Below are 18,275 nucleotides of genomic sequence, written 5' to 3' on the forward strand. Positions count from 1 at the left end.
TATTATTTGGAATAAATTTAGTGAGACCATGGAAGAATACACCTACATTAACAATTTTTAGCTACTTCCTGTAAATTTAATTTAACACAAAACCTTTACTAAATTATTGATCTGAGCAAAGCAAATTCTGCCCTCCCATGATAAATGCTAAATTACATAGTATTATCAATATTGAATATAAATTTAAGCAACATCTTCACTTTGGAATAAGGCTAATTGTTTTGTGGCATTTCTTAAAGATGCCTGCTAGATATAAGACTTTTCCACTACATGGCACCCATTGTTTATTTAAATTTTAATAAGAAAACTGGTGTCTTCCCCTTGCTGCAGAGACATACAAATCAGGTTAAAGGTTCCTCAGCTGTATGTTACACGCCTTTGTGTAATCGGTTGGCACAAAGTCTTTGTGAGCGAAACTGAACTGTTACATAATTTACAACCCCTGGTATTTAACATTATGTAGTTATGACATTTCAATTCCTTTGCCTCAAAGTGTCAGAGCGTTTATGCAACATTATCTGTGACCTTCAAAGACTGAACCATGGCTAAAATAAACAAATAGTAGATTGCAGCTCGCTGGATGACAACAAACAGGCTGTTTGTGAGGCCGACCGCAGCGCCTAAAACACGCACCCCTTACAACTTCGTTCCCCATAAATACCAGTAAGCAGCTTCTCTCTTCAAAGCACGTGTAATTAGGCTAGGGCCTGAGAATATAATTCTTAGCAGACCTCAAAGTCTTGTTAAGCAAACATGCTAGGAACTCTGTCATTTTCAACCATGTGGCAATATTTTGTATACTATAAATTATATGTGTGCCACAGCTACATCACAGGGTCCCCCATGTGCCACAGGACCTCACTGGTAAGGCTTAATGAAAATCTTGCGTATCATTATGTAGTGACATTACAAACTAATGGATTAAAATTAAGAATGCTGAGAAAAATGCTTTGATTCATGTTGCAACTCAGCAGCCCGTTGTACTTAATTACTTTATTTCAAAAGTCACAATACAGTCGATTAAGTATGCTGTCATACAGATTATTCCTTAAACTCAAAAGTACATGAGTGCTGCCTGCAGTCTTGTCTGTCAAAGTATTACACCAAAAACATAAACACAGATATGTGTGTTCCTTGAGTTGAAAAAGAAATACATAAACACTAGTACAGATTAAGGTATTCTGTTATAAAGGTACTCACAGTATTTACTTTTAATAATAACATGCATATTTTACAAGACTACACTCCTTGTACAAATCAGCACAGCAAGGGGCACCCACTTTAAAACAGAAGTCACAACCTTTAGCACTCAGACAGTAAAAATTGTGCAACATTTGCAAGCCAATAAAACAAAGCCAGAGAAAATTACAACTGATGCTTCGATGCACATGTAAACATTCTTTGATTTTCTCAGAAAAACATTCTTCAAGAGGGTCAAAGAGTCACAAATATTGTTTCATTTTCATTTTTATAGGATCTTTCACCCTGACTATGGTCAGCTATTTCACTGCTAAATATAGATTATTCAAAAGCAAAACCAAAGCAGGCACAAGGCATTCAGGACATACAGACACTATAAACTGGGCAATGTGATTAGATTTTAATTCTAGTCCTATATAAATCTGCAAAACATATTAAAAACTTACTTAAATCTCATGTTTTGAAAGTCAAAGCCTCTAGCTCTAATTCCATTCATCCATTCATTCATCCATCCATCCATCCATCCACCCATCCATCAAGCCAGCATGACAATATTTGACATCTAGGGAATATACAAGGGAAATACAGCTACCCGTGTCTCATTTAGTGTTTACATTTTTTGTGTGTGTGCAAACCATTAGCTAGTTTCAATTTAGATAATTAAAATTAAATGTTGTGAAATATGAGGATGTATCTTGTTTGTTTAGTCAGATAACTATTATTTACGATCTGCTAGGTACTTAGGCTGTCTTGCCAGGATATCCGGTAGTTTGATCCATTAAGATTTTTCCATGTGGCAGAAAAAGAAATTGTATCCCCAATATGTCATTTACAAATACTGGGGGGAAAAAAGCAAAACAAAACATGATGGCACTTGACGGCTTATAAAAATGTGAATAATTCATTGTTCATTGTGGTTACAATCCAGTTTAGTAAAGTAAAAAATATATATTTTTCAATTTTCAATTACTCTTACGAAGAGATAGTTTAAAAGCTGTATGCCCAGATTGTTTTTTTCATCTCAAAGACTCTATTATCATCAGCAAAGTTACTAATTACTTTTCTTTCAGGTACATAATTACACATACTAATTCAGTTTATCACTATTTTTAATATTTACCCATTTTTATTACCATTACCCAGGACCCATTTTGCATTGAATGTATACTCATTTCACACAAATTTAAAAATAGTTGTCCAATTTGGGAACTTTGAAATTAATACTTTCTACAAATTTATTTGTACTCACTGTGAAAACTATAACTGTCAATCCTTTCAAGCTACACTGGTCACTTATTATCTACTGTAAATATATTTATTTTTAAGGAAATAAAAAAAAACAATAAATTTGCAATACCTAAATAATTGCAGCAAATTTACACAATAACAATTTTTTTACATGTGTTCTACAAATTTAAAGAGTTGACATACAGACACTGATTGCTCTTTAGAGCCCTCCTCTGGTCTTTCAGCAAAAAGACGCTCTAATGTTTATTATAACACATTATAACACTGTTTTGACTTGTATTATATAATTCTATAAATTATATAACTGATGCCAGGTATGTATTTTGTTTAGAAATGAAAAATGGAAGGACACTGTCAGAAAAAAATATTTGGATCAATATATTGAAATTTGAATGCATGAAACACATGAATTATGTGAGATTTAGCCCCGGGCCCCGCATTTTCCTTAATCCGGCCCTGGTCGCACTCCACAATAAAAGCAATATTTAAAGTGATGTAATGGGAAGTTTGAAGGGATTATTTTCCTATTAGAATTTGAGGTACTCGTTCTTCAGTCTGCTCAGTCTCGTTCCGTGGCTGCGGATGATCAGAGACAGCAACTCGTGTTTGTCCTTCAGGCCCAGGGAGATGTCCAGGGTCTCCTTCAGGGCGTCCCGTGTGTGCACGATCATGGTGAGGAAATCGTCACTGAGCCGGTGCTCCTCCTTCAGCTCGCTCTCCTGGCTCTGCTTGAACTTCACCTCCAGCTCCAGCAGAGATTTCTCCGAGTTTGTGAACGCCTCGCCGATCTGGGCCGTCTCCCTGCGCAGATACATCCCGTAGCTGTCCTCTCCGTCCAGGTCGTAGGAGATGCTCTTCCCGATCCCCTCCAGCACCCGCGCCGAGTCCTCGATCTGCCGCTTGATGAGGGTGAAGTCGTCCCTTATGACAGAGTCCTGGTCCTCGTCCAGACTGCACTTTCGCTCGTCGGTCATCTTAAAAAGCATTTGACACTGCTCTGGGTCGTCGTTGTCCTCATATTCGCCATCCGGGACAAAATAATGATGAAAAGTGCCATTAGACATCTCCGGATGTAATGGTCCCCGGTAAAAAGCTCCGCACGCTGGCTGTAACAACATCCAGGCACTTAATAGCAAGTGAACAAAAGCCATGATGCAAACTTGCTGCAGGGTGCAAAACAAACAAACAAACAAACAAAAAAAAACAGGGTTTAAATACTTGCTAAAATGCACTTTTAAAGGCTATTTCATTTCAGCGCAAACACTGCAAACAGGTTCCAAACTGCGCAGTTACTTGAAGCTTGGCCGTAGTTTCAACGTCCGCCTCTCCAAACAAACCAAAAAAGTGGCGTGAAATTGTTTCACGGCTTCTCTTTTTCGTTCTTTAACCCAGCTGGACAGCTTGCATCACCGTTGGCGAGCAGGAGAGCGGTGAGTAAAAAAGTTTCCCTCGGCGTGGCTGTAGTCCCGACTCTGCCTGGTGCCTCAAACGCAACATCTGGACGTCTCAAGTGCCGCGCTTCAGTTTTTGACTAATAATACCTCTGTGCTACTCTCAAATTACAGCCCCTCCGTCATTTCCAAAAGGCTGCTTTCAGTCTGGTCCAGACTGCCACCGGGGCCGGCCCGTAAAAAAAAGCCTCGCTCAAACCAGAACCCAGACCAAGTTTGTGTTAATTCGCACATCAGTTGCAAATTGGCGTATATGGTTCAAGATTATTACACTCCTGAGAAATACACAAGTGACCACATATAAACCTGAAATGCCCTTTTGTAAACCAGACCTGTAATTACAGTCCAGGCGCACACATTTAAAAATGTTATACTTTTTTAATAGCAAATGACATTTGACTGAAATATTTGCAGTGTGGTAAATCTTATTACATTAAAAATTAAAAATAAATCCCAATAGTAACAGTATTGTCGGTATAAATTAAAGCATTAATTTATATTGCTAAATAACAGCACATTGGATAACATTATAAAAATATTAGCACTATTCATAAAATAACTGCAGATCCTTGCAATAGTATTCATACCCCTCCCTTGAACCTTGTAACCACAAATGCCAGTATAATTCATAGGGATTTTCCATGAAGTATATTGACTCTTTACTTAAATAAAACCCACTGCAATCTGTTGCCTCTAGTTATGTCTGTGTATAATTAATCTAAACATAAATAAAGTTGTAATTACTATAATTGATAACTTAATTTTTCAATATGGTTTTATGGTAAATCATGGAATAATCATGAAACAATACTTAGCATTTGTGCAAACAGGATGGGTAGAGATGATGCCCAGTAGATTTCTTGTTGAGGGTGGAACTCATCAGCTGGTAATCTAGAAAAAGGAATTTTTTTTTTATTGTGGAAGGACATTGTAGTGTGTACTTTAATGAACTCCTTAATGATTCTTTGTTTAAGTTCATCAAAGATTGCAATGCCAATGTGTAAAACAGCTCAGTACCCAGAAGGAATTGTTTAATTTGAGTGCAATTTGGTGCGGAGGCAAATAAAAGAAGGGTATGTAAATGACGCAGTTTACAACAAGCTGGCCTGTTAGAACGAGCAACACAGATGCATAAGTGGTGGTGCAACAGCATCAGGCTGGCACCAAAGCATCCTGCAGAAAGTCAAAATGATAAAGGTTATCAGAGGCAAAGGATGCATCAAGAATGGGTCAGCCATAAAGACCTCTTACAGGTGATGAAATAGTCTTTTTTTAGAATTAGCAAAAATATGGTCACTATACTTCTCTCTTCAGATTAGTTTACAAAAAATATTGTGACAGAATAAACATGAAATTTAAAACCCCTAAATTTTAACTCAAGTGTAAAAGCCACTTAAGTTCTTAAAAAGTAAGTGCAAAGCATAAATGTATTAAGAAATAATACGTTAATAACATAAAATATATTTGCTTACCCTTAGTATTCAGAATATATTAGGGCAGAGGTTCAACTATGACCCGGTTTTAAAGTACAAAAATGTCATCTGCTCCTCTTTGTTAGGATCACATATTTTTACAAACAGCTTTAGAAACAGTCCTGTTTTTTCTCAGTGACGATGCGTTTTCTGGTAAATCCAAGAGGATTACTCAGACATTTATTTAGCTTAAGAAAGAATGGCTCCTTCTGTACTAAAAGGGAACACATAATGCCACAGTTTATCACTAACATTCAAACTTGTATGGATAATTGGAAGGGTATTACATTTTGACATCTACAGATAAACTATAACGAGAGCGCTCCCTCTCTGTTTGCCCAGAGTAAAACGTTTGTCTCTGTGAAAATGCGGGACAGCTGTGGCTCAGAAGAGATGTGTAGAAATTTCAAGGTTTCATGTCCAATTCTTGATTGCACAATTTAGTGATTTGATCTCACGAGCAGCTGTTGAAATTTGAATTTTTATGTTTATTATTTAGTGTCATGTCATCAGAAACTGCTGTAAAGAGTTCTGTATGTCTGTGTAATTTGCTAGCAATGTAATAGGACGTCAAGTTTAGTTCAAAAGAAGCAAAAATACACAACACAGTGAGTGACGGGAACTCCAAATGTATACAGGCTAGACCTGTAATATATTTAAATATTTACTTCTCTATTCCCAAAGCTACTAATTTGGGTGCAACAGAAATACAATGAGAAATGTTTTTGTATTTAAAATTTCTGCCAGTAAAGTCAAAAGTCTGACATTGAAACCAATTTAATAAACAGGGTCAATCTTCTTCAGTTAGCTACTGGAGAAGAATGCAGTAAAGAAAGAACCACTTAGATTTTTAACATGATGAGTTCATGCACTAACATGCTAAGAGTGATCTAATGTCTTAGACCCACAGTGTCACAGAGTGTGTGCATATTTTTCCCGAGGAAACAGCAGACATCATTAGATCGCCTACCCCTGCTGAGGAATACTGCTCTCATTCTTTCCACTGCAGTGGTGATTACTCAGAGTTTTGACATGCAGGAGCTAGGTTTGAGAAGAAAGACTTTCACATGGTAAGCATATGGTTATAATCTTTGGAAATACCTAATTCTATCCCTTTCCTATACCAAAATAGTATTTTCTGTTTGAACTTTTAACAAGAAGAAATTATCTCAAAACAACTTGATCTATTATTCACTTTTTGGAAAGTGGCTGATATTGTTGTTAATGGAACACTGATAGAATGAAGAAACCACAGAGATATAAAAATCACAATTTTTTATTACAGGATTACAACAAAATATGTAGTTTTTGTATAGTGAAAATCACCCCATGTCAGAGGGGATCCAATGGCAAGTTGCCAGAATAGTCGTAAACACAGAAATCCTGGTAACAAGGTGCTGGATAATAGGCTTTTAACGGATTTCTTTCTGCATTCTAAAACATTTTCATTCAGTTAGATGAGCTTTTGGAAGATGGAGACCTCGTCTGCATCTATGTTTGAGTCAGAATATGACAGTAATGATCCATGAACCATAACGGATACTGAGTGTCTTCATGGTCAGTCTTCACAAGTTAAACTTTTATTCCTTTCTCCACTTGTTTGTCACACGTCAACATAAATTTAGACTGCTCTAGCTTCTACCACTGGAACACTAGCCATACAAATCGACTGCTTCATAGTGCGCGTTTTGTGACTTATGCAAATCTGGTGGTTAATCTCACTCTACCTCTAATCATGTTCCATGTGCAATTATGTTGAAACTAGCTAGTTTGACTGGACTAACACTGATATTTCTGCATGTTGATCATTCTTTGCAGTCATAACAGATGATGTGGTTGTTTGCAGCCGTCTATAGGATATATAATTGCTGCTTCAACAGAAAATCTGTCTATTGCAGCTTGCCTTCGTCTTCTTTATGAACTGTTTCTGTGCATTTGCTTTTCCCTGCTGCGTAATTATCCAAAAAGTTAGTAAAGTTCTAAAATATACTACAGGGATTTTCTGCAGCTGTACAGAAGACAAGTAAAACCTACAAATGTGAATTAAAATTACATATAAAAAAACAAATCACTGTGCTTTGTGTGTGTTTTTTCTTGTTTGGCTGTAGCCCAGTTTAGGACATCTCTGAAACATGTACATGGAAAGCTGAATTATGTTTTGTATTTGAACAAAATAAGCACAGAAAAGAAGTGTTTGTGCCATTCGTTTTTTTCAAAGGGTGAACTATATAAGCTGATTGATTTTTTTTTGTGTTAGCTTGGCCAACTTCCTTAAACTGCATATCTTTTTATGAGGCAATAAAACAAAAGGCACAATGGCAATTAGTCTAATAGGGGTATTAGTTGATGTTTTTCAAAGGCCATTAAAGCAACCTAAGAGTCATCTGAGAGTCATTTTCTCATTAGTCAAATAAGAATTTCTTCACATTAAGATTCCACAGCAAACCCCTTAACAGGCTTATGTATAAAAAGGGCTATATGCTGATTCGTTAACACATTTGAAAGGCCAAAAATATTTTCATAAGTTTTCACCTGTTTCCTTTTTTAAATGAGAATTGTTCAAATGTGTCAGCCGAATCCATCTGTATGCATCTGTAGCCCTTGTTCAACAGACAAAAACTCAACTGTTCTTTGTTTAGAATTAATATTGCAAGTTTAATTAAATTGGGCTTTTCTAAGAGTCGTCAATTTCTCTAACAAAAGTGTGCAATTTTACAAAAGCGAGACTGATCAATCAACGACAACTGTTCCTCTGTTACTTTGTGCTGCAACTTGTCCGCTCATTTTCAAAAAGATTTGTTAAAAGAGAAGCTAATGAAGCCACCAGCACATCCACAAGGCGACTCTGAAACAAATTAAATCTAAAATATGATTTCTCTAAAATTCAATTTCACATGTTCAGCATTTCTATTATGCTCTTATTGTACGTTTTCCAATAATAGAGCATTTAAAACTAATTATAACAAATACTTTCTTTTCTTTTAAATTGCCTCTCAGATTATGAAAGCAGGGTTAAAATTGGCAAATGGAACATGAGTGAGTATGTTACATAAGCCTTACATAAACCACTGTCTGCAATGTGTATCAGGGTGATTGACGATGTGCAGAAATTCCACATTTCTCATTCCTCTTTCTGTCAGTATCCGACCTCAATAACATGAAAAACTAAAACAACACCGCCTGACGTGATTCGATCACTTGGGCTTTGTCTCAGTATCACTGCAGCTCACAGGTTTCTGTAGATTTCTAATTATGGGTTTAATCTAAAGTACTGAGATGTGTTAGAAAGTTCTGACAGCTTCTGGCAGGATTCCTCCTGATGTGCATTGCCTTTTCAGGTTGCCTGCAGACAGAGTCAGCCACAGTGTGCTGTACTTTTAGCAATTTAAACCAACTTGAAGCATCTTTCTGGGTTTGACTTGTTTTCATGAGATTGCATTAACAGCATTTTGATATTGCACCAATTTTTATACACAAAGTGGCTCAGTAAAAATTGCCTGTTTGGATAGAAATAATGACTTGGTCATTAATTATCTGCTTTTCTTAAAATTTAGCACTCCTCTTGGTAAGAAATGAGAATAATGTCAAACTCAAAGGGGCATGAAGAGGCCTAACAAGCGCCTGCCTCTGACATTATGCTGCAGAAGAAATTTAATATGGTGTCAGACTAAAAAAAGGAATATAGAAAATGAAGTCACAGCATGGCTTTAGGGTGGAATGCTATTTTGATTGGAAGTATTTGGCTATATGCACCTAAAACTAAAATTATGCAAATTTACTTATAAATAATTTTCACTCCTACTCACAAAGGAGTCATGGGATAGCATCTTATTGTGGCAAAAGAGCAAAAATTTTTACAGGTGCTCTATTGATGTCAGAATGTGGAATGAAATGTGCATTTTACAGTATAGGTGGCAGCTTTTAATGTCCTAATTAGGGAATAAAATGCCCTTAACTTCCATTTAAATTGACCATACTTAGATTAAATCCCAGTTTGCAAAACCTTTCTCAAACTGAACTTGACTTAGAGTGATTCAGCAGCTTGGCTAAGAGTGCTTCAGTTGATTGTTGGCAAAGGGTTATTTTGAGATTTTGGCACCAGTTGATACTAGGGCAGCACTGAATTGCATTATGTTAGTGGAACTCTTTAAATTGACATTTGCTGTGTGCGCATTAGAGCCCAAATGCAGACTGGGACTCAGGAGGAAGGTAAATAAGGTAAACAACCTGTCTTGGTGAGCCTGGGAATCCAGAAAATTTCAGCCCCAAAGTGCATTACATACAAAATAGAAAGAAAATAAAAGACTTCTAATAGCACTTAATGCAGATAATAAACAAAGAGAGGCATTTGAGAAAAGAACAATTCTGAGAAGAAAATGACTATAGCAATGCAGATGTGGCAGTTAGAGCTAGAGCCAGATTTGTCGTAAGAGAAGACAACAGAAAATGTAACATTACCAAATATAAAATGCAAACAAAAGCCTAGGACAAAAATCTAATATTAGCCTTAAAAATCTAAGACAAACCTCATTGTGCAAGACATTTGTAAGCCGAGTTCCCAAAGCAAAATGCGTTCTTCACTAAATTAAATTACTGAAAAACATTTTAGAAGAATATATTTTTTTGAAACTTTGCAAGAATCGAGAAGGTTAAAGTCCAGCCAGGTTACAAACTGTCTTAAGTTTTCAGTATTTCACAGAGCGCTATTCAGAAGAGACCAAAATAAGACAAGACTAATGCTGCTAATCATCCTCAGTCCCCATCCCTGTATTGAAACATGGTGAATGATATATGAAGACAGATGGAGCAAATACAATGAAATGCTGTATAAAAACCGATTAGAATCTGCAGTTAGAGCTACAAATGAAATGAAATGGCTTTGAATAATGAGGCCTAAAAGGTTTGGCTCCAGATGTGCAAGGTCAGTAGAGACCTACCTCAGAAGACTGAGTGACACCCAACACATTTTGGGTTTTAATCTGTTAAAACATGTGAAAGTCCTTTTCCTTCCACTTCAGAACTATGCAGGGCTTTGGTTTATGGCATCAAATATAAATGTAATAAAAAAGACAGAAGTTTGTGGTTTAAACCTTTTCTGAATTAAACTTGCAGTAACTGGAGCACAAAACTTACGGAGGCAATTTAAAACAATGCAGTCTGTCATTGTGTTTGTGAACTCAGAATGAGTTGGCCCCATGCAGAAACAATTAGACTAGGTCTAACAACATAATATGCCACCTTTTCATGACTAAGTACTCGGAGAACAAGAAAACCACTTGAGTAAATTAGCAGCCTTGGAGTTTGTAAACTGCATTTGAAGAGAAACTAAACCTGGTATGATGACCAAGAAATGTTTAAGCAGGAAGCAGGGAAGTTTGAGGCTACATTTTAAACTCATCCACTGGATGCTTTTCAGTTGTGGCAAAAAATATACTGAAACATAGTTTTTTTTAACTTGGTAGGACTTTAAGATATACAAAAGCAGAATATAAGACTCAGACTATTTTAGCATAGATAAAGCCAACACTGACATACAGTTAATCACCTGAAATGTCAGCTTTTTGTCTTGTAATAAATTATTTCATTTTTTTTATCCTTATTTGTACAAGTTGTCCCATTGAAATACAAGCTCTCCTGGCAGAGACCTGTATTCATAAAAAAAAGAATCTGTCCAAGAATGTTTCCACCCTTACGGGGCATATGTTCTGCATAAATAAAAGGGAAATAAAATCTATCAAAGGGAAAAATTGTGAAAGATACAAACGTGGCTGCGTAATGCAGCCAAGATGGCTGTTGATGCATATTTTCCACATTGCAGGGATTATACTGGAAGGACTTTACTGCCAGATAGTACTGTGCGAACAACATGGCTTTTATTTTACAGTTGTAACCTGTGTTTGAAATACAATGATTATTGAGCATAATGGATTGTCTGGAAGGCAGAAGCTTATAATGTAAGTTGGCCCCATTCTCTTTTTAGCATCAATAAAATAATCAATAAATAATCTATCATCAATAAAATAATCTTTATGCCAGAGACTGGGAAATGTGTTTGATTGCTATTGACTAAGGTCTTTAATTGCCATCATATCTAGATGTATATATATTGTATGTGCTATATTCAAATTAATCTCCTCCCAAATTAGCATGTGTGTGATAGCAAAAACTCAATTACATTTTTTAGAGTTGTAAGTTCTAGGAATTTACAGCTCCCTACCAGGAGTTTCCTAACATTTGCTTATATGCATCCTTTAGTTAAAGACACAGTTTGAAGAGAGGCTACAATGTTCAAAGGAATCAAAACTGCTTCTCTTAATTTAATAAGGCAGGCTGGCTGACCATCCAGTCAACATGGGATACGGCACATTTAATCCTGACTTAGGGATGAAACTCGGATGTGACGGAGGAACAGTGAGAAACCAGGGCAAGATTACACACAAACTGAAAACCAGCGCGCAGAGGAAGACGAAAACAACTGTAGCAACAACAGAGAGAAAGACTGTTAAAAACCAAGCAGCTATAAAGGATAAAAAGGTAATACTATTCTAATTAAATAATTCTAATGCCATAATAGTTCACTTAAATCAGTGGTCCCCAAACTATGGTCCGCAGGCTGCATCCGGCCCGCCTCCACATTTGGTCCGGTCCCCTGAACAATACCAGACAGCATTTAGATTTTTTTTCATATACCGTATGTTCTGGACTATAAGCCGCTACTTTTTTCCTAAGGTTTGAACCATGTGGCTTATATGTGGATTTTTCTTCAACCACCAGGGGGCTCTTTAGCAGGAAGTGAATCATTGGAAGTCAGAATTGGAAATCAAAGAAGGAAGAGCCCATTAAAACATAATTAGGTATTAATAGGGAATTGAAATTTGAGAATGTTGTTGATCAGTTAAATAGCATTGAGGGGAAAAAGAAGATTTTTCGTTTTTTTTAAATAATACTGGGATCATTATGAGAATTTGAGGTGTAGATATTAGGATCCAGTAGATGGCAGTAGTGCAACAATAATGGATGCAAGCTGCCATTGAAATCTGAAGAAGAAGAAGAAGAAGAAGAAGAAGAAGAAGAAGAAGAAGACGACGTCCATTTTCATTTAGCACATGCTAGTAGCAGACACGAAGGATCAGCACTTTTACTGTTACAGTTACCGTTCGGAAACTACCGTAATCAGTTCAGTTAAATCTAAACTTGGCAACTTTTCCTTTTCAACCGTAATAAATGTGATATTCAACTGACCTGTTATGACTCAAATTTTGGGTGTCCGCCCCTCTCTGCTGCTGCTGCATCGTTGTGGAAAACCTGGAGCGGCAGAGATACCTGCGGCTTATATGTGTATGTTTACTGTTTAAAAAAAACAAAAACTTTGGGGTTGCGGTTTATAGTCTGGTGCGGCTTATAGACCAGAAAATACAGTATTTATTTAATAAATAGTGTTATTTCCTGGATTTTTTTCTATGAAGAACCCAGAGAGGGTTATTTGATTGTACTTTCTGGAAAACAATACATTTTTACATTTAGGGACTTCTGCAATCATCACACTTTTTCTGTTACAAACTGACTCCGGCCCCCCACCAGAGAAGGGAAAAGTTACATGGCCCTCAGGAAAAATTTTGGGAACCCCTGACTTAAATGAACTGAAGATGAGACAAAAACTGAAAGAAAACTTGTGCCAAGCTGATTAAAATCCATTGGCGTAGTCAGAACAGGTTCCAGGCTGAACTTGAAAGTATCTGATCATTATTTGGGGTTGAGGAGAGGAAGACATAGATGGTAAAAGTTTTTCTTTAACCTTGATGAAAAATGTAAAGAGGACAAGAAAATGTGGTACATGATTTTTTTTTCTTATACTTGAGTTTGCAGAGGTGAAACTGAAGCTGATGAAATATGTAAACTTTGAACTGTGCTATCTCCTTTGAAAAAGGATGTTTTACTTTGCTAAAGGTGGTAAAAAATGAAACAGCGGTGCTAGTTTTCATTTCACTTTGACATGTTGTACATCTCTTGTCCTTGAAGCTTTGCAAGTCATTTCACACAAAAAACATCTGAGTTGTTAAGGAGAATTTGATGGAAATCTGGTCCAGACCTTTCCTGCAACCACTACTTACAATATGTGCTCCCAGCAGGAAATGTTCAGCTAAAGAGGGTTTAGCGGAGCATCTGCTGAAAGTATAGCAGGCAGGATGATGGCCTTGATGCAGGAAGTGGAAACCGCAGTATTTTCATCCCAACATATCGAAAGTAAAAAATGAACTTTGTTAATGGGTGGATTTGTGGTAACATCACCACATGTATTTCAGCATACCTAGCTTATTAAATGTAATACATGTTTCAGCAGACAAACAGTACATAGCAGTAACTCTCCCTAGCTTGCATACATGCATGTTAAAATGACGCCGTAATTGATGGTATTGTTGCATCTCTTTGTCTGAAAAAGTTTAAAGGTCAGGCAAAATATATCTAGAAGAAAACTGAAATGAATGTGCCTGACATTTTGCTCTCATGTCTCCCTAATCTGCAGAAAAAAATGTGACCTTCGGGGAATGTGTCAGTGGCCAGCAACAAAATATGACAGTTTTACTGGAATGTTTCACCAACTCAAAGATAGTAATGCTTGAATAAGATCTAATTAGTTAGGAGAGATAAGTTCTAGCTGAAGGTGGTTGTGGTTTAAAACTTTGTAGCTGGTTGTATGGGGATCTGCCACTGGATTTCACATCAGCCATAGTGTTCATGGTGATGTTTGATGCAATGATTTGAGTCATTTCTATGTTCTATGTAAAGTCTACTACAAATGTGTGTTTTTTTAGTTTAGTTTTTTACTCCAAGAAATAATATCTAGAGGGGTTGTTTTAAGAGTTATTTTGGTTCATTCAGAGATCATAATCTGCTATGTTAATCAACATACATTACATATGAGATTTGAACATTTCTGTGATTATCTCCATGATTCAACAACAGAAAATAAATTGGTAGAGTTGTGTGAATAAAATGGAAGCAGAAAGAGAGGAAATTACAGCCCATAAGAACAACATGTCCTCCATGTTTTCTGTCTGAAGATGATACACTTGGCTCTGTTTACTGTATTTGTCTTCTTCCTGGACAGAAAGTCACTTGAGAAGTTACTTGCTCACTGTATGTATTTTTACAGATGTGACTTTTCAACACAGCGAACGGCAAGAGAAAACATGCAAATAAGCACAAGTCACACTTTTCTTGATGGGGTGCTGTCCAGGGGCTATGACCAATCTCACTCATATAAAGAAGTGAGCGAGGGAACTTGTGTTTCCTGAGCAACTACAGTTATTTGTCATTACAACATGTACTGATAACATCAAACATGCTTTTTTAACTTAATTTTACCAGTGTTTCCGTGGTGCTGGAATTGCAAGACATTGTTAAAAGAGGTTAGGCCTACTCAAATCCCTTCAGGCAAATATGGATTAGCCGTTTGAGGGACATGCAAACCATTTCACAATTACTGCACATGTAAAGTAGCAAATGTATGCTGAACTGGTCTGTTTGAAGCTTTTGTGCAGTGCTGCCAACATATCCTGCCCCTCTCAACCTCTACAGATAGAAATAATTGAAAATCTCCCAAGAAATTGTTTTTGGCGGTGCCTCTTACAACTCTCTTAACTTTGAGTCCTGACGTCACAGCTTGCTTTAAATTATATCCAGATACAGCACTGCAAGAGGCTCTCCAAGAACCATGTGGCAGAGTGGTACAGAGCCATAAACCAAATAAATTACATCATACACTCTGAATACAGGGTGGTGCCAATGACATCATCCATAATGTAAAGTTTTAAGACTCTGTGGCAACTGAGGCTTACACAGAGAGTGGTTCCAATATTTGTTCTTATCCTTTTTCATTATCAGCGGCTTGTACGAGTCAGTGAATCTATTGTATTTCCTGACAGACTGCAGGGACAAGAGAATTTAGATAGGACAGCAGAGAAAGCGAGAGAGATACAAAGTTGGAGATGCATTGACTTGTCTCTTACAGGCCTCAAACGATGCATCTGTGTGAAAAACGTTTGTGTTGGTGCTATAAAATGGACATTCTGCTTTGGAAACATGACAACTTCACGCAGGAAACATAACATTCATTCTCTTGGCTCCTAAAATAGGCTTAAATGGCTGCAGAATATCTGCACACTGTTTAATTTATATACTAGAATCATGTAACGGGCAGAGCATTTTCATTTTGGGCTTATTTTTCTGACAGAAATGGGTGGACATGTTAGATCGTCAGCGGTCTGTTAAGGTCCACAGCTGTGCATGCAGAGCACGTACAGCACTAATCCACGGACATTCTCAGCTAACTGAAAGAACATTTTGACAGAGTACTTCCTCTGCAGCAAAATCACTTGCTGCAAGGCTCAGTGGCTCCAGCGAAACTGTTGCAGTATAACAAGATACTGCATGCTCTAATATGACATTCAGAAAGTCTCTTGTATTTATTTATTTATTTATTTATTTATTTGTTCTTGTGTTATCAAAAGGTCAAAACAGTTTTCATGCAGTGCATACATTTAGGTTGTCAAAGCTAGCAGCATCCAATAATTTCTCTGGATCATGACTCAGATTTTATTTTATTTATTTATTTTTTTGTTGAAATTTGATTTAAATATTTTTTTCTGCAGAGAACATGCAGGTCAAGAGTTTACTCTCTTCAAAACCTCTGTTTCAGAACTGCTGTGTGGCATAATGTGAAGCATAAATAATACATGGATTTCGTGTGTTTGACATTTTCATTTCTTACAATTTGAATAATTGCTGTTTGTGTTATGTTTACCCTCGCCTAATTTATTCCATTTCAATTCATTTGTTTCTACTCTCCTTTCCTTTCAGTATTAGTTCCTGCTCCAGTAATCCAAGCTCGGAGTGTGCCCGCTTGCTCTAATGAAGTTATTTCTTTTCAGCCAGAGACAATGACCCAAGAACAAATCAATTTTTTCTGCACACTCAATGTCCATGTCATTACAAAACACATCTCAGAAAGGCTGGTAATTCTGTTTATTTTGGGGTAAAATTCTCAGACAAATGTTTCTGCTGCTCTGAGCCTCATGGAGGAACAGAGCATGAGTGACAATCAGGATCCTGTTTTTATCACTTTCTGTCTAATCATTATTAGTTCTGTTTATGCCGGCAATGTTAATGACTTGCTTTGCCCATTTTAGAGCCCTTAGTTTTTGGCTATAATTTGGACTCTGTCAATTATTTGACCATGATTCGGATGGTGATGAAAGCTGGGAAAAGGTTTTGCTTTCATTTTCTTCACTAGGAGTTTTGATGTACATCACCTCACAAATGTATTCATACATCTTTAACTTTTTCATATTTTGTCAGATCACGATTAAATACTTCAAAGTATTTCATTTGGACTTAATCCAAATGAAATGAAATACAGCAAAACACAATGCAAATGCAAGATCTTGATAGTATGCATTCATCGAATGCACTGAAATAAAAAACAAGGGCAGCCAATTTACTTCAGAGTTCACCTAATTGAAAAAACGTCAATAGAGAAAAAACAGGTTAGGAACTATAAAAGAGACTGGGGTGGAGGTCCATAACTGACAACATGAAATATAGAACCAGAGCGCCTTTTGAAAGATTTAGGACAAAACACACGCATGTTTTAGAATGGAAAAGTCCAGACTTAAATCTAATCAGGAAACTGTAAAAACTGATATTCCTAGATGCTCCTTGAAAAGGCCTGAGCTAATTTATTAAGAACGGGTTAATGTTTTAGTTTTTAAATGTAAAAAGCTTATAAATATCCTTTCAAATAAAAGACTGTACGCTATAACTGCACTAAAAGACGGTTAAAGGAAATATTGACTAAGATGAGCCGCTTTGTTATTTATAGTTTTGAACACCGCACATACTTTATCATTCCATTTTGTTTTGCTCACATGAAATCATTGTTGAGGTTTATGGTTAAATTACACAAAATGTTAAAAAGTTCAGGGGATGTTAAAACTTTTGGATGTCCTGTTCCTTATGTGCTGACATTGACAAATAAAACTCAACATGTCTCACACACACACACACACACACACACACACACACACACACACACACACACACACACACACACACACACACACACACACACACACGCTCACATTGTCTCATCTTCAATATTCTGCTTTGACTCTAGATCTGGGATTTCTTTTACCATAAACCAGACTTGCTGCCTCTGAAATACTTCATGAATAAAACAATGACGGAGTTTATCTTTAGTGCCAGTCGCAGTCACTTTTCTTGATGTCATTTATTTGGATGTGTACCAGATGTTTCAAAAACCAATGAGAACAGCTTTTGTGTGAAAGTTTATGAAAGCTGAATCTGTTTCGAATAATGATCTTCTTTCCTGCAGATATGGGCAGCTGTGGCTGTTTTGTGGCATCACTCATAGCTTTAGACTTTCCTTGTTAAAAAATGGTGGTTCTGACTAATACACAGCAACAAGTACTGGCACTATGTCCTCACACGTGTGGAGTGACTGATCTCTGAGTAACTGGGAATGCTTCACCTCAGTGCACCTCTTGTGAACTTGTCTTTTATGACAAAAACAGTTGGAAAGGACAGGAGGAGTTTTATAATTTTCTCTTTGGAGACTAATAATTCAGATGATCCCAACATTTTCTGGAGAAATTAGACTTTCTGTTTGCAGCAGTTTCTTCCCGGATGCCGTATAAAACTTCCAGATGCCATATAAAACTTAAAGCAAACTTTCTGATGCCAAACATATTCATCAATCTATTCATGAGAATCTTGGGCAGGTTGCAAGTACATCAAGGAACACAAACAACCATGAAGACACAAACTAAGACTGTGCAATTTAGAGAGACCAATTAACTTAGTCAGTTTTTGGACCGTGAGAGAA

General features: G+C 36.7%; 1 protein-coding gene across 1 annotated transcript; it reads right to left on the reverse strand.

The window, feature by feature from the left end:
* Positions 1 to 974: 974 nt before the first annotated feature.
* Positions 975 to 3,996, reverse strand: fibinb (fin bud initiation factor b). Its single transcript, XM_014978929.2, has one exon. The coding sequence runs from the start codon at positions 3,597 to 3,599 to the stop codon at positions 2,976 to 2,978; it is 624 nt and encodes a 207-aa protein (XP_014834415.1). The 5' UTR covers positions 3,600 to 3,996; the 3' UTR covers positions 975 to 2,975.
* Between the last annotated feature and the right edge of the window lie 14,279 nt (positions 3,997 to 18,275).

This window comes from Poecilia mexicana, unplaced genomic scaffold (genome assembly GCF_051168715.1).
Source record: "Poecilia mexicana isolate PSO_F unplaced genomic scaffold, ASM5116871v1 scaffold_3, whole genome shotgun sequence".
Taxonomy (NCBI): Eukaryota; Metazoa; Chordata; class Actinopteri; order Cyprinodontiformes; family Poeciliidae; genus Poecilia; species Poecilia mexicana.

Excerpts from the sequence above, each read along its gene's own strand:
- fibinb (XM_014978929.2), bottom strand. The coding sequence starts at position 3,599 with ATGGCTTTTGTTCACTTGCTATTAAGTGCCTGGATGTTGTTACAGCCA.